This window comes from Athalia rosae, chromosome 6 (genome assembly GCF_917208135.1).
Source record: "Athalia rosae chromosome 6, iyAthRosa1.1, whole genome shotgun sequence".
In the NCBI taxonomy this organism is placed as follows: Eukaryota; Metazoa; Arthropoda; class Insecta; order Hymenoptera; family Athaliidae; genus Athalia; species Athalia rosae.
The window spans coordinates 9,525,858-9,544,755 of record NC_064031.1 but is presented as its reverse complement, the minus strand read 5'-3'; the positions used below and the strand labels follow the sequence as shown (position 1 = coordinate 9,544,755).

At 34.4% G+C, this 18,898-nt stretch overlaps 3 protein-coding genes and 1 long non-coding RNA gene across 43 annotated transcripts; 2 read left to right on the top strand and 2 right to left on the bottom strand.

Moving 5' to 3' along the window:
- LOC105690377 (cytoplasmic dynein 1 intermediate chain) lies at positions 1–13,883 on the top strand. Of its 40 annotated transcripts, none has more exons than XM_048656904.1 (14): positions 1–154; positions 732–841; positions 1,026–1,122; positions 1,275–1,380; positions 1,528–1,661; positions 4,691–4,825; positions 6,163–6,183; positions 9,036–9,083; positions 11,127–11,303; positions 11,431–11,587; positions 11,671–12,043; positions 12,147–12,378; positions 12,453–12,880; positions 13,002–13,883. In XM_048656904.1, the coding sequence occupies exons 2-14, from the start codon at positions 740–742 to the stop codon at positions 13,161–13,163; spliced, it is 2,172 nt and encodes a 723-aa protein (XP_048512861.1). In that variant the 5' UTR covers positions 1–154; positions 732–739; the 3' UTR covers positions 13,164–13,883. The 40 variants fall into 40 exon arrangements, with proteins under 40 accessions (XP_048512861.1, XP_048512873.1, XP_048512868.1 ...); XM_048656916.1 differs by having other exon boundaries at positions 139–268; positions 4,766–4,801; positions 11,151–11,303; XM_048656911.1 differs by having other exon boundaries at positions 139–268; positions 4,766–4,801.
- Positions 862–3,409, bottom strand: LOC125501377. The gene is made up of 2 exons (XR_007278926.1): positions 3,254–3,409; positions 862–1,163 (listed from the first exon to the last, which is right to left on the bottom strand). It is a non-coding gene; the product is annotated as an uncharacterized LOC125501377 (long non-coding RNA).
- A 95-nt stretch (positions 13,884–13,978) lies between the features above and the next one.
- LOC105690362 (probable glutamine--tRNA ligase) lies at positions 13,979–17,442 on the top strand. Its single transcript, XM_012408092.3, has 10 exons — positions 13,979–14,191; positions 14,306–14,610; positions 14,711–14,910; positions 14,997–15,249; positions 15,390–15,687; positions 15,768–16,147; positions 16,258–16,576; positions 16,648–16,868; positions 16,942–17,134; positions 17,252–17,442. The coding sequence occupies exons 1-10, from the start codon at positions 14,075–14,077 to the stop codon at positions 17,300–17,302; spliced, it is 2,337 nt and encodes a 778-aa protein (XP_012263515.2). The 5' UTR covers positions 13,979–14,074; the 3' UTR covers positions 17,303–17,442.
- Positions 17,443–17,582: 140 nt separating this feature from the next.
- On the bottom strand, positions 17,583–18,801 carry LOC105690375 (parkin coregulated gene protein homolog). The gene is made up of 4 exons (XM_012408108.3): positions 18,515–18,801; positions 18,128–18,446; positions 17,874–18,023; positions 17,583–17,778 (listed from the first exon to the last, which is right to left on the bottom strand). Exons 1-4 carry the CDS (start codon positions 18,617–18,619, stop codon positions 17,618–17,620), a joined length of 735 nt encoding a protein of 244 aa, XP_012263531.1. The 5' UTR covers positions 18,620–18,801; the 3' UTR covers positions 17,583–17,617.
- Between the last annotated feature and the right edge of the window lie 97 nt (positions 18,802–18,898).

The window sequence follows — 18,898 nt, the reverse complement described above, 5'->3', positions numbered from 1 at the left end:
ACACCGTAGTGAACGAGTCGACGCATCGAACATACCTACCGATTTGACGTGTGAAAGAAAAACGGATCTACCCAAAGCGGGTGGATGTTGATACGAGTGACAGTACGATTTACTGATATTTAATATTCGCTACTACGTTACATTCGAATTGCAGGTAACCTATGACCCACGATTAATGATTTAATGATATTTATTTTTCACCAGTCCGCATCAATCAAAACCGTTGATTTCATCTATGATTCTGATCAACCTTTGGGTTGCCTTGTATGTACGTACTTTTCAATCGACATACATGTTGGGAATAGCAATTATTCGTACCGCATACAGATTTCTTTCACAAATTTCTGTATACCCCATTGTTGCCTAGGTTCATTACATCACCTGTGATCATGTGTGTCACATTCAAGGTAGATATGTATAGCATTTGCATCCTGAGAAATCAATAATTCTACTCGAACCTAGTAGCTGCTATCAACTCACCTAAACTTTTGTTGAATAAATGACTCACTGGAAATCTTAGTTTACTAGTAAAACCAAAGTTTTTATACTTCATAATCTAGTTTTGGTAATTATAGCGCAAATGTATTCGATTAGAATCTCACATTTTCAATTTCATACAACGTCACTCTGTACAGCTAATTTCATTGGGATATATTTCTAGGCTATTATTTCTTTGATAGTTGAGTTATTTAATATTTAATATTGAGTTATCTTTATGTTATTAAAAACAGCTGCTAACATGATGTCTGATCGGAAAGCAGAGTTGGAAAGAAAAAAGGCCAAGCTACAGGCGATTCGAGAAGAAAAAGAGAGGCGGCGAAGAGAAAAGGAGCAAAAAGATGTAAGAATACCTTGTGTGCACGGCTTGCAATGTTAGTAGCTAATCCATCTCTTAGATAAAACTGAGAAGATAGCATATCCTTAACATTTATTTTTTATGTACAATTCAAAGGCCATCCGGTACATAAACGGGACATCATAAATTCTGCATTGAATTCCAAAATATTGCCTTTGTGTATTGACAGGTTGAAGAGGCAACAGTACGAGCTGCGGGGGCTGATAAGGATCATCGAAAAGATTTGGATGCTATGCTATCATCGTTAGGAGTAGCACCGGTATCAGGTAAAAACTTCAGGCACAGAAATGATGCTTTGCTCATCAATCTAGAATCATAAAATAAATTTATTCAAACCACTTATTCAGTTCAGAAACTTTGTATGTTATCCATTGTTGCTCATATATTACGCCTAACAAAAAAATTTTCTTTTTCACAGATGTCTTGTCAAGTCTATCTAGCATGAACTCATTAACTCCGGAGCAAAGTGCCAATGCAACACCGGACGCAAGTTTACAGCCTTCTAGTATCAATTCCGTTCAAAGGTATTTAGTGAAAAATTGTGTTCATACATTCAAACTTTTACTTTGTGTACAATCCGACGTTGAACAATTATGTAGTTTGGTGATACTGGTAATATTGAATTACATAAAATTTGATGAGCTTAACTATTGTAATATTGTGTCTACCAGTATTTCAGGGAGGCGAAAAGCGCCACGTGATTTAACTGCAGTGTCAGTGGCACATACTGACATTCCACCGAAAGAACCTGTGGTATATAGCAAGCAGACGCAGACGGCGCAAACTACGCACACTTCACACGACGGTGAGTCTTGTTTTTAATTCTACATCAGTATTCAGAATAAAATTTTGGTGATTATCAAAAGTGATTAAAAAATGGCAAATGCTTAGCATTATTGTTTGAATGTCAATTGTGTTTTCTCTGTCGTGAGATCATCATATGTGAGTGTATACTTAGCGTACAATTGAGACTAAGCGATTGCAAGCTTTTTCATAGCTCAGAAATGTCCTTTGCATTTAAGGAATACTCATAATGTAATCTAGCACACTATGTATGTGATGCTTCATGTATACAAATTAACAGTACAGTGACTCAATTTTACGCTGCACAATAAGATTTATTTTTTTTTATTATTGAAACTACTGAAGTTGGATGAAAAATTTGTTTTGTAGTTATTAAAACAATATAGATCTCAATATGATGTCCAGGAACAGAGAATTTAACTAATGGCAGATCATTAGATCCGCCAAATAGTGAAGTGATTGTCGAACATTACCATATAATTGTTATTCTTTGGACAGTCGAAGTAATATTCCATTTCTAAAATTTTTTACTCTTAACTTATTTGGGAATATTAAATTTTCTTTTATCTGAGATCTGAAGTTCAAAAATCATACGAATCTATTATCACCGTAATTTTTGCAAAGAAAGATAGAAAGAGTTAAAATTGTTGAACGTCTCTACTCCAACTTTTTGTTGATCAGTGATAACATGAGAAATTTTGGTATTTCTTGAATGGGTTGAGTTGCAAATATAAAACTAAAGTATCGTTTAACATCCATTATGTTTTATATTTTGAATATCTAATGGTTGATGAGACTTTGATACAGTAAACTAGTGTCTTAACTTTGTATTAATCAATGACGTTCTAATCAATGTTGAGCTGACCTTCAGTATAAAATAGGTATAATTCAATATATTAATTTGATGTTTGCAATAACTCTTACCAGTTTTTATAATTGATTTATCTTTATACGAACGATTTTTACTTTTTTTTTTATCTCTATTTATAATAACATCCGAGGAAACTTACATATTCACACAACACATTGGTTCAGAGAGCTTTTGATTCCACATTACATACTTTGCTATTATAATGTTTGTCATCATTCCAAAAGTCCTAGCAATTTTCCCGCAAAGTATAACACGTAAATATTACATGAAATATACTTATATCTCAGGACAGCGTAATAAAAGATTCACACAATTCTCTCAAAATACCTGATCTAAGAAATATTTCCCCAGTTGCAAGTCGGGTACTGTTCTGAAATGAATTCATATAATTTTGTTCACTACGTTCTTTGACCAACTTTGTAAGAGTACCTGGATTGTATTCTAAGTCGTGTGAACTGCAGAATTGTCAAAGCTTGCTCTGTCAAACTAGTTGTATTATCTCCTTTTGTTTTGTTTACACTATAACGCGGTCGCATTTCAATTGACATTATCCAAAGAATGAAAAAATTATTTTAGACAACAGTGTACTTTCTTAAAAATTTTCTAAAGAAGATAAGCTATAGATCAGTTTTCGTAATAATTTCCTGCTATGCAATCATACAGAAATACACAGATCCAAGAGTGCAAAAATACGTAGAGTTTCGCATTGAATTTTTACTCACCTTCAAAATTGTGAAAAAATGTTCCACACTTAATTCGCTGTTGCCTCGATTTACATTATAATATAATATTGTCAATAATAGCCTCTTCTCCTTGATCTATATTGCCTCCTTTCAATTAATGAGGTATACTCTAAAAATTGTTGTCCTAAAAATGCAAGTAGGATTAATATTCTTTGAAGAATTCACAGGAAAACTGGTACAAATTGCCATTAAATTTTTTTTCTATATCTGCAAAGGTGGGAAAAATATTGAGGTACCTAGTTTTTAATGCCTCTATCTACATTTATACGCCCTGTTTCTTTCATCGGTGATATTCCACTTTTTATTCAATTTTAATTGACTTTTTTTTTTATTGTTGAAGTATTGGTTTGGTTATCAATTAAACAACGGGTTCTTGATTTTATCACTAACAAAAATAGAATGCTAAATCATTAATAGAGCAGTTGTTATGGAAAAGGATTAGTATATTTTTATAATATAATGATGGTGTTAGGATTGTTCTATTGGTTTAAGGTTGACATAGTTTAATCATACCATGTTTTTGTCAGGATATCTATCACAGCTGTTATGCTTTCAATCATTATGCCACGATAATTTCATGGAAAATTGAAATTCATATTACAATAGATTATGACCGATATTTTATTTATATTTTCGGATATTGTAACTTTTTTAATGAATTGATTGCTATTGATGTTTACTATCGTCAGGTATTGAATCGTGGCTCATTATGAAACCATAACATTTGGGATAAAACTGCTGGCTTTCTGGTTGGTATTTGATGTCAGCAGTATACCGTCAATCACAGCTTTTTAGACACCATGAAACAATAAGCAGATTAGAACGATAACAGAGGTAAATTTTTTAATTTACTAACAATAAAATAAAGACTCATTCTAAGGTGCACCAATTAGTGTGGACTCCTTAATGTTCATTATTCTGAACGATATAATCTTCAAACTTATGGATTCAAGTATTTGAGGATTTGGCGTAGAAAAAGTTAAAATAAAGAGCTGTGATTGATGTACACCATTCCGTCATCTATACCATCAGAACTTGATTGTGGTGTCCAGATAACTGCCTATTGTATAATGTACTATGCCATGTTACCGCAAGTTGATTTAGCATAAGCAGAGCCAAAGTGTCACAGTCACTTTAATTTTCATAATGCAATGTTTTGCCTATTTTTGGAACCAAAGAATTTGTATTTTAAATTTAGAATCGAATTGATTCATATGGTGTACGAATGCATATTAGATATTCACATTATGAAACTGATAAATTCTTCAATTCTATTTTAAATGTTGCTAAAAATTTGAATATTAACAATTCAAAAAACTTTGCTTATGCTAATTGGCGATGTTGTTCCTTTAATCGGCTCGCATATGCCCTTGTCTTGCGATACAATTGGTCAAATCACCTGGTGTTGGACATAAGGACTGTCCACCTCTTCCTCTACATACTCGATCTACTCCTGTTCAACAACCACACCAACTCACTCTTGCTCCGCAGGCTACTTTGAGACCGACTGGTGGCGTCCCAGGAAAGGTGGGTCTGCACCAAACTACCTATGTATGTTCTGTCTACTTTTTTACTACACTTCTGTATACTATATAACTGTATCATAGAGGTAGATACTGTGTTGTTAAGTTCATCTATTTCTACAAGACTGTATGTAAGGCGATACAAAATTTTTCACCCCGAGATAGTGGATGCAGTTTCAAACAAAATTAGCTGATGAGTCACTGCAACAAGGTTTTGTTCTTAATGCGGTGGTCAATCACCTTACATACAGTATTACTACTAGCTTGGTATCACGGACAGCTTTGAAACGCTTAAACTTGCTTGGGAAAAATTTGCGGATTCACATCGGTATTAAAACCACAATGCGGGCAAGTCCATTATTTTTTTTAAAGGTACTGCAAACACGTTGTATTACAGGTATATCTACCTGTTTTACTTTGATACATTTTTACATATGGCGTTGCTTGCTTCAATGCTAATTGATGAGATATGATAACAAAAATCTTTTAACATTCATGGAGAAACTTCGGGAGTTGGCATAAGTGTGACAAGGCGTGTAAGTGACATTTAGTGCTCTATTCAGCGGTGAAATTCAAGCGTCATGAACAAAAACCAAATACTTTTACCATCCACCTATAAAGTACTCTTCACAAACCGTTAACAAGTTCTTGAAAGTTAGCGAATATTATAGAGACAAATTGCTACACAGCAACTACCTGTGTAACTTTTTTGCAAACTGATTTGGAATTTATTTCGTTTTCAATATTTCAAAGCACTTGCTATCGCACAATTGTGCGAAGTACAAAATTTAGATATTTCAACGCGTTTTTTTGGATTCCCGTTTTAATCTCTCCCCCACCCACCCCCTACCCCCCGGAGAAAATTGAGAAAATTTGGATAGAAAGCAATGTTTCTGAATATGTATGTTTCCTCTAATTCGTAGGCACGATCGCACCACACAATTTTGCAATTATATATGAAACTGACCTAACTACATTCAGCGTATCAAGAAAATACTTAAAACGAATTGCTATCGACCAACTCCATTTCTTCAAAAAAATATGACTTCAGATTGCATCACCAAAATTCATTTAGATTCCTAAATACTATCCAATAAGAATATCATGAATACAAACACATGAGATGTACATTCAAATTATTTATCGAACTTATTTTTTAATGCTGAGAACATTTGATAATTTGTACTTATTGAGTCATCTAGTCTTTTATGTTAATTCCTTCAGTAATTCCAGAGGTCTTTGAATAGCCAGCCAGAATCTATTGTACATACCTAATGATTACTCTGAGTGTAGGAAGGTGCTCTTAATGTAGCGTGTCAATGTCCGATTGTAACTAAGTGAAATTTTTTTCCCTACCCTCCTCAGCTCATGCATTTGGCTATTACGGTAAGTTATGATTTCTCTTGGTTTCCATCCAGTTGAGGCTCAGATTAGCTAATAGTTTACCTAGTTTACCTAAAAATTAGCCCTTCCACTTGAATGACCTCGTCTAAAAACTGTCTCAATTTGATTTAATCAGGTATAGCCTAGGAATTTTCACTTGTCGAATGTTTGTGCAGCAATCTGTGGATGTCAGTCTTTTATCCATATTGCTTAATGTTAGTCGAATGGGTTAATAATTAAGTAGCATATGGCAGACCATTTATTAATTCATAAAAATTTACAAAAACCAAAGGATTCACCAAGTCTTAATTTAAGTTAGATATATTGTATGTACGTACCTAGATAGAAGTGAATAGTAATTCTATAATTCGAGATGACTCTCCACCCCACATATATTATTTATACCCTCTCTTGATGAGTTGCTTTTGTACTATCAGCCTTGTTTGACTTTTCTTATTTCCCAAATTCAATTGCTGCCTGCAAGAATAACAATGTATTTGTCATCTTTTCCCCTTCTGGCGTCTTATACAAGATATTAGTTTTCTCTATTTTGATAGTGGTTTCTTTCACCCTTTCAATTGAATTTTTTGGGTGTCTCTGGTCTAATATTTGGTTTATTCATGTTGGTTCTGTTTATCCTATTACTCATTTGATTGATCTGACATCCCGACTCTGAGAGAGGTTCAGACATATTTTGAGTACCAAAAAATTCAAACTATTGAAGTTTATTCTACTAATTTGCTGAAGAATTCGGTCAGTCAAGCGTATTTTTACATTATACACAGAGTTGAAAAATGTCAGGAATTACGTTTTTATCAATACAGACGTGTTCTTCTCTCAAACTCACTTGATTCAGAGCGATCTGATTTTTGCAAGCTCTTATTAGAAGAAATGAGCATTCATAACAGAAAATTATTGGCTCTAGGTGAAGTCTCGTGATCAATATATCGCTCAATACTTGGATGTTCTCTGAGTCTAGAGCTCAGCTAGAATTACATATATTGAGTGACTCTAAATTCTTTGAAATAAAAAAATATGTCCACTGCCAAATCTTGTCACAACTTAACGCACCTTCTAGAGTTCTCGAATTGAATTCGCATCGGCTGTTTAATTACTAAAAAAAATTTCAAAATAAATTTCAATAATTAAACAGCTAAGCTACAAGATATTTTTACACCATTATATTTTTAACTATGAGAACATAATGATTACGAACAGAAAAATTAACGTATTTTTTTATTAAAATGTTATCGTGAGCGAACATGCGTATGGTGTAAAATGATCTCGCTTTTGCTAACGGGAATTGGATACAGATTACATTGATTGAAACGAAATTATAAAGGCGTTTTACGATCCAACCAGTCGGTTATCTTTTTGGCAAAGTTATTCAAGGAAGGTCGCAGCAACAAAATTTGTAGGTGGCGCAGAACTTAGTAATTAATATTTGCTGTTGAAGAAAATGAAAAGAATTTCAATGTCTAGAAAAATCATTCCGTCAAGTACAATATCGAGTCGATTCAAAACTTCATATTATTGAAATAAATCTAAATTTTTTTAAATACAGCTACGATTTACAATATGGGTATCATGAAAATTATCAAAAACCTATATTTCATAGTCATTATATGTATGAGAATTTTCCGTTGGACGATGTTTTTTAAGATACATGTCAAATATGGCAAAACCCGATTTTCCAATATCCATAAGTGTATATAATTATGAGTAATTATTTTTCAATTACTAAATTTTAGACAAAAATAATTAATACTTATTAAATCAAAAATCTTTATATATACATTATAGTCGGAGATGTCGGTACGCTTATGCTACTTACCTCCCAATTGAAAAATCCTTGTTGCTTGCCTCCTTTTTTTGTTGCTATGAATACTCCTTAGGATCGCGATAGTATTATCACTAAAGGATTATAACAAACTTAGTGTAGAATATGAGACGTGCTTACAATTACAGTTAACGTGTGAGACCTCATCTGCAGTATTTCATAAGTTGTTTTACTTTCAATTACTCAAAGAATTTTCACGTAATCGGCATGACCCAAAATCAGCATACCGTTAATTTGAGTTGAACGAGGTAAATAAAGTATGCATTTCATTTAATGTAATTGATAATTCTAGTTATTGCTTACTATATCAACTCTTTGTGATAATTGAAAGAGAAATACACTTGTCAGACAAAATATGCCGTGAGGTCAGAAGTGCATGGTTAGTTAAAAGTCACGAATAATGGTGGCATGGTCACACTTATGATTAGTAACAAAAACCATCTTGGCGAATAGTTGACCATGAACTCTGATTTCAAAATAGTAACATTCACAGAAGCTTGAATAGGGAAAGTCTTGCATGTAGCTAGCTATATAACACTGACTCGTCAACTTTATACATTTCAATCTGTTGGGCAAATTTTCGATGCATTTTTACGTTTTTAAATAGCAATGATCAGAAATTCTCCCAATATTTTGTCCCTTTCTGTTAGTCCAAAAAACTGAAGAGAATTAGCGGCAAGAATATTTTGGTTTCTTTAGAAATAATAATTCCACATGAAACGGTATCAAGTTCAAAAATATACGAAAACCGAATGATAATTATACGACCTATGTCGATTCTTTGTTAATTTTCATCTTTGATGCTCTGAAACAAATTGCTAGACTCCAATTCATAAAGGCAAGAATAATTCTTTATTTCCTGCAATGGGACGTACATTAATTTCTATAGCTTAAAAGACACGAATTCTTCGACATGAGATTGATAATGCATCGATTATTGTCCTACAAAGCAGACTTGAAATGCAAACAAATTGAGATACAAAATTGATTGAAGTTTTCTTTTCCCTCCTTCAAGACGAGTACAATCTAAATCCTGGTTTAGAGTGGGAGGACGAGTTTACAGGTAGGTAATCTTCTCCAAAGTTGATCTTAATCTAGTTAATTGTGTCACGAGAATTCACTACTTACTTTTGTTCCATGCTCACAAAAATTTAAATGTTCTTGCTCACGAATATGTTCTGATCTTAACTTCACTTTGCTTGTACTCAAATGACGGAGTCTTCTTTTACGGCCTATTCAAACTGCTTGATGACTAAACATTAGCCAATACTCTTGAGGTTTTGTCTAAAAATATATAATCATTATTAATCTTTTTGCGGATGAATACATTCATACTAACAGAAGTTGTTTATGCTTAAACTTGAATTCACCAATAATAAGCGAAAATCTAATTCCGTAAAGACTTGATAGATAATCATTAATGAAAAGCGAATATACTCTCTGATTATTGAATGCTTACGAATACTCATCCGATTGCAAGAACAATTGAGGATATATTTTACTTAATTGTGCCTTGAATGTTATCTTTGTACCATAGTATAGTAGGACTTTTTAGGCTTTGTCTTGTAATGCATAAAACGTATGATGAATCCGTTTGCAGTTAGTGATGATATTTCATCATAAATATGTATATTTGCATACGAAATAACTGTATCCTCTAATATATTTGAGAATTTTATTTTACTTTATTCGTGCATGAGACTCGGAAGCTGCGTTAACTTGTCTTTCGTTTCCACTTGTTTTACTCAGATACTCTATTATATTTCCTCTGAAGCATCGAAAATCTGAGGAGGTCGTATAGCTTTTTATATTCTTCTCAACTATTCATCGTCAATAGTCATTATCTGCTCTGGTAAATTTCTAATTAATGATATCTTAAACAAGACTCTAAACTACAATATTTGGGAGAACATAAAATTGAAGTAGATGCCTACTAATTTGATTATTGATATAATTAAATTATATTTACTTCCAATCGTATGCACTATCATGTAGCTTTAACTTCCTGAATTCAAATTGGCAAGAAACAGACTCGTGTTTCTAGTATCTGCTCTCTATAAATAGCTGGTTGATACCATCTCTAATGGTTATCGTATTATTTTACGCTGTAGCAATTTATTACACCTTCAGAGATCTATTAGCATTCATTGTTATACATACCTTATCGATTTAGTATTATCTCCTCGTTTTTGAGCTTGAACCAATTTATTCAGTAAAGATATTCAGAGGCGCTGATGGATCGGACCAGCGAAAAATGCTCGTTTATTTCAACAGCAAATTCTACTTCAAAATGAGAAGAATCATCTCAGTAACATTATCGGTTCTTCTGAATTCATAATAAAAGTATCTTCGTTTAGAATTTTATCTAAGGGTGGAGAGGCAGAAGTCTAGCATATCAACGGACTTACAATTAGATATCCCTATGTTGCATGTGTCATTATAAATCATGATTTTTGTTGAGCAAGTTATTCATTTAATGCATGATCCTGACAGCGCACTTAAAAATGTCTGTGTAAATACTCTGCTTTACCCTTTACTATCAACCACAGTGATATCAAATTCATTGCTGTGATTGTATCACCGGCGCATAACAAAGTCCTTTACTGTAAAAAAGAAGCCCTCATTCCAGCTTTTCCCGAAAAAGTATATATGCTTAGTTTTATTTATTATTAATTTCAAGCATATATTCTCACGCTTTTAGTATCACTGAAAGCAAATGTCCTTAACAGAGTCACATCGAAGTGCTTTTCGTTCAATCCATTTGGCAGTTTATATTTTAATTTCCTGTGATCCATGCGATCCGAAAGTCTTATACAACCTGCGCTTATTTCGCGAATTTCTGAACAAAAAAATTTATTTGGTTTTTTTAAAACTTGCGAATCTCAAAGTATTCTATTTAAAACCCTAGCAGTTGTAATTATTTAGCTAAACCTTATGCTCGCATGACGCCTTGCGTTAAGAGAATCATTTAGGAAAGATTATTGTAATATTATAAGCTGAACGCATAGAGTAAAGATTAAAATTAGTGAGGAAGTAGTTAGACTAGCTAGTTAGGGTCGTGATGGGTCTGGGGGTACTCGTTACGGGGCCAGCTTATTCACCACAGTTTTGACATTTGATGATGGCCAAGCCGAGGATGAAGAAAGCAGCCTACCCCACATGGATGGATTTCAGAGCAAGCTACCACCAGGAATCTTACCCCATGGGCTACCGCTAGTCAAAGAAGTCCAGCCAGCCGTAACGCAGGTGGAGCAGGAAAAGAAAAAAGAAAAGCCTAAAGAAGGTAAGATTGACTGTATTTTTTTAATACAATAAAATAAAATATTGAAGAATTTCTTCCCTTGTGCGAGGGACACCTGTATTCGAACCAAAATTTGAAGCTTTATCTGAATTTAACTATTTTTTTACAGTAAGAGAACTAAGCGAAGAAGAAAAGTTAATGACCATTTTATCAGAAGAGTTCCAACGGTTTCTGGATCGCACGAGCAGAGTAGTAGAAAGAGCTCTAGGTGAATCCGTAGATATTTACACCGATTACACCGGTATAATCGATGGAGAAGACGGAATGTAAGTAGTGGATATTATGTTCATAGTTAATTCCAATTTAATTCATGAATGCTAATGTCCGCTGTTTTGTTCTAATTCTACAGTGATGAAAAAAGTCACCAGCGGCTATCTCTGAACCGTTCATTCTTTTGTGATCGATGGTCCCGTAATCGGTGTATCACTTCGTTGGACTGGTCGCCGCAATTTCCTGAGTTGCTAGCAGCATCATATAAAAACAACGATGACATACCAAATGATCCAGATGGAGTGTGTTTAATCTGGAATACCAAATTCAAGAAGACAACACCTGAATACATTTTTCATTGCCAGTCTTCAGTAATGGCAACTACTTTTGCTAGATTTCATCCAAATCTGATTTTGGGTGGGACTTACTCCGGGCAAATTGTTTTATGGGATAATCGAGTTCAAAAGCGCACTCCAATCCAGCGTACCCCGCTGTCTGCATCGGCGCACACTGTAAGTCTTGGACGGAAAAAATTAACGTTCTATTCTAACTGACCACCTAACATTCATTTATGAGAGCCTTGATCAATAATTATCATGATTTTCCGTTTTACAGCATCCTGTATATTGTTTGAACGTAGTAGGAACGCAGAATGCACATAATTTAATTAGCATTTCAACTGACGGAAAATTATGTTCTTGGAATTTGGATATGTTATCTCAACCTCAAGAAACGCTTGAGCTTCAAACAAGACAGTCTAGACCGATTGCTGTTACTTCACTTGCTTTTCCAAGCGAAGATGTGAACAATTTTGTGGTCGGTAGTGAAGATGGTACCGTTTATTCGGGTAAGCTGGAATTCTGAATATTGCTTTTTTATTATTCGACACGAAAAAAATATTTATATTTTTTTTGTTTCTAGCATGTCGACATGGAGCTAAAGCTGGTGTAACAGAGACTTACGAAGGACATTTAGGGCCGATCACCGGCGTGAGTGCTCATGCGGTACAGGGCGGCATTGATTTTTCTCATCTTTTCTTGACTTCATCAATTGATTGGACCATAAAATTATGGAGTCTGAAAGAAAATAAGCCGTTATATTCATTCGAACACAATGGAGATTACGTATATGATGTAGCATGGTCTCCGACTCATCCCGCTTTATTCGCTGCTGTTGATGGATCTGGACGTTTAGATATATGGAACTTAAATCAGGATACCGAGGTGCCAGCGGCGAGCGTTGTTGTCGATGGATGCCCTGCATTGAATACGGTATCTTGGACACCGAGCGGGTTGCACGTTACTGTCGGCGATGATACTGGAAAGATCTGGGTTTACGATGTGGCTGAAGTGAGATATAGTCAAATTTTATCCAAATTTGGATTTAGTTTCTTCCGTATTTTTCTGTTCTATACTCTGTACTTGGCAGTATTGATGGTTCTATAATAATCATTTTTTAATTTTATTTCAGCATTTTGCACATCCTCGAAATGACGAATGGAATAATTTCCTCTACACACAGCAAGACCTCAAGAACAACAAAGCAGATGAAGAATTAGACAAACTTAACTTGAGTTCTGGTCCTTCCTCTCTGATATCTATGTCGTCATTGTCATCAGGTCCGATCAGATAGAAAAAAGAAAATTATTCAAATAATCTCAGTGATTTGATAGGTACTGATTAAATACCCACTGAAATTAATAATACCAGTTCATATACGAATAACTACATTTTACTGGCTCTTGCATAAGTGAAGTAAACATCAAAGAAGAATTTAATGTAACGCAACATCTTATCGATGTGGTCAGAAAAATAATCAGTTAATACATAGTAATTGTAAAGTCAAGTTAGCTTAAACTCATACTTGTGTAAAGCCCTTCGATTTATTATACTTGCACATCTTTACCTTGACCAGACATACTGATTGGATGTAAAATGTAAGTGAGCTATGGTTCATAGAAGTTCGAAATGTTAGAACTTTGTTGCAGTTAATGTTGCGTTAGATTCTAAAAACTTGTATCGTATATTATGAATTGAGAGTCAAACTTGAGTGATTCATTTTCCAGCAAAACAAGTTGTTGAGGATTAGTTAAGGAACTCTAGTACCATGGTCTCTTATGTCGATTTATTATGTCTTGTTCAGTTAGTGCTACGTTCTTTATTTAATTTTGTTATGTTCTATTTATAAATAAATGTATAAATGTATTGCTTCATACACTAAACTGTAAAATACTATAAAGGTAAAATGATTATATCCACTTACAGCCACGAGTATGTTATATTTTATGCTTCGTTTTTATATTTCCAGTAAACACTCTTTTGTTAACAATAAAACCTAAGCTACAAAATCAAATTCCTCAAGTTTTTTGCCCAATCTAAAATTACAACGATTCCATTTGGATTCGTCATACACGTGGCCACTCCCGCCGAAAAGAATTCTTTTGAAAGAACTTGCTAGCATGCGCGTTCGTATTGTGTTGGAATTCGTTGGTGTGTGGCATATGTCGATAGTTTACTTTGTTAACATTAATTTATTTAATCATTATGAGTACTGAAGTGGACGTGAAATTGTTTCAGTCACTCGGGCTTAGCGAACAAAAAGCTAAGGAGACTTTGAAAAATGTTCAAGTCTCGAAAAATTTGAAAGCGGCGATAGCTGAGGTAAGACCGAATAACCTCAACATAAGTCGACATACTACTGGGCTTTGATCTACCCAATATGAATTCTATCTGCAAACAGGCCATCGAATTTTATGTAAATAATTTTTCAAACAGACTACCCAGTATGGCGATATCAATAACGATATCGGAACATTACTTTATCATCTGGCATCCAAAATCAAACTTCAAGTATCGGATAAAATAACGCTGCTGTCAAAATTAATAGCACAACATAAACTGGATACAACGCAGCGAGTGGATGCTGCGCTAGAGTATTTATTACAGCACATCGAGGGTTCTCTAAATATTCAAGAATTGGAAAAATACTGCGGTGTTGGAATAGTAGTAACACCTGAAGAGATTGAACGTGAAGTAGAATTATTGATAAAAAAATACAGAGATGAAATCGTTGAAAAGAGGTGAGATTCAGCATTAGAGATTGCATCATCATCTTAGTATGATTTTCAAATTTATTAATGAAAATAGTTATCACTTTTCAATTTGTGTTTTAAATTGTAGGTATCGATTCAATTCTGGTCCTCTGATGCAAGAGGTGCGCAAGACTTTGAAATGGGCAGATGGAAAAGCTATTAAAAGTGAAGTAGAGTTACAACTACTGGTTTTACTTGGTCCTAAATCAGATGCCGATCTTACGCCGATGCCAAAACAGAAACAAATAAAATCGAAGTCAACTTCAAAAAAGAATGATAACAATGATGGTAATTATTTACTTAATACAGAAAAAAACAATTAAACTGAAACTGGAGTAATATTTGAATCCTGTATTTTTCCAACATAATTTAAGCAAAGAGTGACACAAAAGAAAATGAGAAATCCTCAGAGGCTCAAACGATTAGTGAGTTGATGAAAACCAAAATTCATTTTCATAAGCCTGGTGAAAACTATAAAACTGAAGGATACGTCGTTACACAGAATACTCATAATCTTATTCAACAACATCTAAAAGCAACTGGAGGTAAAGTTAGAACAAGATTTCCTCCAGAACCTAATGGGATTCTTCATATTGGACATGCAAAAGCTATTAACATCAACTTTGGGTAAGAAATGCGCGTTCTGCTACTGATGATTCTACAGTGAGCCTGGTTCAGTGTCTAATATTGCTCAAATATGACCCTAAATCGTTCACCTGGGTATTCCATCTGATGTAACAAATTAGGAATTGTAATCGGATTCACAGATATGCTGAAGCACATGGAGGATTGTGTTATTTACGTTATGATGACACAAACCCTGAGAAGGAAGAAGAAAAGTTCTTTGTTGGCATTCGAGAAATGGTAGAGTGGCTTGGGTATAAACCAGCAAAAATCACGTATTCCTCTGATAATTTCCAGCAACTTTATGAATGGGCCATTCAACTTATAGAAAAGGGTCTAGCCTATGTCTGTCATCAAAAAAGTGAAGAAATGAAAGGATTCAATCCACCTCCCAGCCCATGGCGAGAACGACCCATTGCTGAGAGCTTACAATTATTTCAGGTGGTTCATTTAAAAACGAATCATATACTCTGTTCATTATTTTCTTTGACGATACTGAGATATTCACTGCTGGTTTCCAGGATATGAAGAATGGGAAATTTGACGAAGGTGAAGCCACACTACGAATGAAATTGACATTGGAAGAAGGCAAGCAAGACCCAGTTGCCTACAGAATAAAATACTTTCCCCATCATAGAACTGGCGATAAATGGTGTATCTATCCAACATATGATTATACACATTGCCTCTGTGACAGCATAGAAAATATCACACATTCTTTATGCACTAAAGAATTTCAGTCCAGAAGATCATCCTACTACTGGCTTTGTAATGCTCTTAATGTTTATTGTCCTGTGCAATGGGAATATGGAAGATTGAATGTTGGATATACAGTTGTTTCTAAAAGAAAGATCGCCAAACTGATTGATGAGGGTATCGTGAATGATTGGGATGATCCAAGGTATGTTGATATCAATCATTAAAACTCTTCAACTCATAATTCAAAATAATTGCAACTATTAAAAATAAGCCAATCTATCGAGCATTTACGACTACAATTATTCCATACAGATTATTCACTCTGTCAGCGTTACGTAGGCGTGGATTCCCTGCAGAAGCTATAAATAACTTTTGTGCCCAAATGGGAGTAACGGGTGCTCAAGCGGTCGTTGACCCTGCTGCTTTGGAAGCAGCTGTTAGAGATGTTCTCAATGTCAGCGCTCCTCGTGTGATGACTGTCCTGGAACCCATACGAGTAACCATCAGTAACTATGGAGATAGTGGAACTCGCAAGCTGAAGGTTCCCGACTTTCCCAGCAACCCTGAAAGGGGTCATCATGAGGTCTCGTTTGATGAGACTGTTTACATAGAGGCATCTGATTTTAAAGAGGTAAAAGAGAAAGAATTAAAGTTGCTTTATGTTCATTGAATAAACTATAGATAGCTTTTTTATCCCTGCAGAATGAGGAAAGAGGTTTCAGGCGATTGACTCCAAATCAATCTGTTGGACTTAAACACGCTGGTGTGGTTATCACATTGAAATCAATCGAAAAAGACGCGTCTGGTAATATTATCAATCTAATCGTTAAACAGGAACCTGTATCTGAAACAAATAAACCCAAGGCGTTCATTCATTGGGTATCAAAACCGTCATTGGCATCTGTGAGGCTTTACGAGCCTCTGTAAGTTCGATAATACATTTTGATAGTGTCTGCATTAAGCTGTTTTGTACATTACTTTATCTTGTATGGACAGATTCCAACACAAAAACCCTGAAGATCCACATGAAGTACCTAATGGATTTCTTAGCGATATCAATCCACATAGCAAAAAAGAAGTTGTAGGGTATATTGACACAGGACTTATTAATGGAGCTAAACCTTTTGCTCAATATCAATTTGAACGCATCGGTTTCTTCACAGTAGATCCTGATAGTAAACCTGACATGGTATGTAAATGTTGATCTTTCATTTTATGTCCCATTCATGTGTCCCCCAGAAATTCTAATCCGAGTTTACATTAATGCTCACTCTGAGTTTTATAAATTCTTATTTTTACATTTCAGCTTGTCTTCAATAGAACAGTGACTTTGAAAGAAGATGCTGCCAAAGTTTGAGAAAGCTATTTCAGTGCTAATAGTTGGAGAAAACATATACTTCACTTTTATTTTTGAAAGTCTAGTGTAATAATAACATTATATCAACAAAATTGTAATCTACAAACGTACTGCGGCATATAAATGAATTTCTACATCGATTATTGTCCGTATATTTTTAAAACTTATTATAGAGTAAATCTGGAATACAGAATCATTAAAACATGGGTGAATAATACTAGCAGATTGGGTTTTATGACTTTAAAGAATGTCTTTGTTATATAATAAATATGCTCATGCGAGTGACAATTTTAAAACCAAGTACATTTATCCACATCAATTCATCATGCAGGACTCGTATGTAGGCACCATGTATTTGATGTTTATGAATGCATCTTCGCCACCGTATCTCTCAAGTATTTCAAGAGTTTCCTGTATCACATCTGCAGCATTTTCTCCTCTTTGTTGGGAGTAATCAATACCTTCCCCAAGGTTAACTAAAACAATGAGATATTTATTAACCACATATATCCATCGTTTTATAGAATCATAGAACATGTGTTTATCTCAACCCTTAATATAATTTTATTACCATTTTTGTCTTTGAGTAAATTTGGAACGGGTAAAATTTGTCTGAAGTAAGGGACAAGAGCTTCTCCAACACAATCTGCAGAACGTACAAGGTGCTGCAACATCTTCATTGTCGTACAAATGATCTCTGGGACCTTCGTGTTCAAGGCAGCTGAATGTAAAATTGCGAAAAATATTAATTTAGTGAAAAGGAACCTAAATATAATTCATTGCCGGTGATGAAATTCGAAAGTAATTGAAAAAAGAGTTTCTCACTCTTGATGGGTATGATGAGTTGAGGAACAACTGGTAATATTTTAGGTCCACCATGTGCCAGTAAGTCACTGATCCCTTGTGTGACTAAAAATTTGTAAGGGTTTTCTGTCTCTGTCATTCCATCAAAAAACATTGGCAAATAGTGATGGAAGTCCAACATATCAATGTCGACTTTCCATCCTATCTTTGGGCCATTTCCTTCGTTTTCCAATGAAATGGGTAGTACACCGCTAGTATAATATTTTCTAAAGGCTGATGGTTTTGGTCGACGAGGTTTGTATAAGCCACAAGAGGGTGGCTTAGCAACTGTTGTATTCTCCTGTGTTGACGAAAATTCATGATGTGAGAGTACAGTGAGGTAAACTCTTTTATTCCTGAAACTTTTACCTGTAAAGCCTGTATAGTGAAAGCTGGTACCACTCTTAGCTTTCTGTTCTTATATTTTGGAATCTCTTTTGTAACTTCTGCCCAAAATTCTTTTTCATTCACCATGATATATTTTTGTACCAACTCGATAATTTGGTAAATAAATTGCTTTTTTTCAAATATGTAACGTACGGTACCAGCTAGTAGTATTAAATTATGTAACTTATCAATTCTCAAATATTCCGAGGCATTTCAGTGCCTAAAACTGTTTCACGATTCGACTGAACATGTCAGAACCCCTCATCATAGAAATGTACTGATCTAATTGGTATTGACGATTGTATGTGAACATAGAATGAATCCAATATTTAGATCAAACAAACTTTTGCTTCCTAGCAACCAGTT

Excerpts from the sequence above, each read along its gene's own strand:
- LOC105690377 (XM_048656891.1), top strand. The coding sequence starts at position 184 with ATGATATTTATTTTTCACCAGTCCGCATCAATCAAAACCGTTGATTTC. Across the intron at positions 842-1,025 it reads GAGAAAAGGAGCAAAAAGAT|GTTGAAGAGGCAACAGTACG; the intron begins GTAAGAATACCT and ends GTGTATTGACAG. Across the intron at positions 6,184-9,035 it reads TCATGCATTTGGCTATTACG|ACGAGTACAATCTAAATCCT; the intron begins GTAAGTTATGAT and ends CCCTCCTTCAAG.
- LOC105690362 (XM_012408092.3), top strand. The coding sequence starts at position 14,075 with ATGAGTACTGAAGTGGACGTGAAATTGTTTCAGTCACTCGGGCTTAGC. Across the intron at positions 15,688-15,767 it reads AGAGCTTACAATTATTTCAG|GATATGAAGAATGGGAAATT; the intron begins GTGGTTCATTTA and ends GCTGGTTTCCAG. Across the intron at positions 17,135-17,251 it reads CTGATAGTAAACCTGACATG|CTTGTCTTCAATAGAACAGT; the intron begins GTATGTAAATGT and ends TTTACATTTCAG.
- LOC105690375 (XM_012408108.3), bottom strand. The coding sequence starts at position 18,619 with ATGGTGAATGAAAAAGAATTTTGGGCAGAAGTTACAAAAGAGATTCCA. Across the intron at positions 18,024-18,127 it reads ACTCATCATACCCATCAAGA|CTGCCTTGAACACGAAGGTC; the intron begins GTGAGAAACTCT and ends TTTTACATTCAG. Across the intron at positions 17,779-17,873 it reads TTTACTCAAAGACAAAAATG|TTAACCTTGGGGAAGGTATT; the intron begins GTAATAAAATTA and ends TCATTGTTTTAG.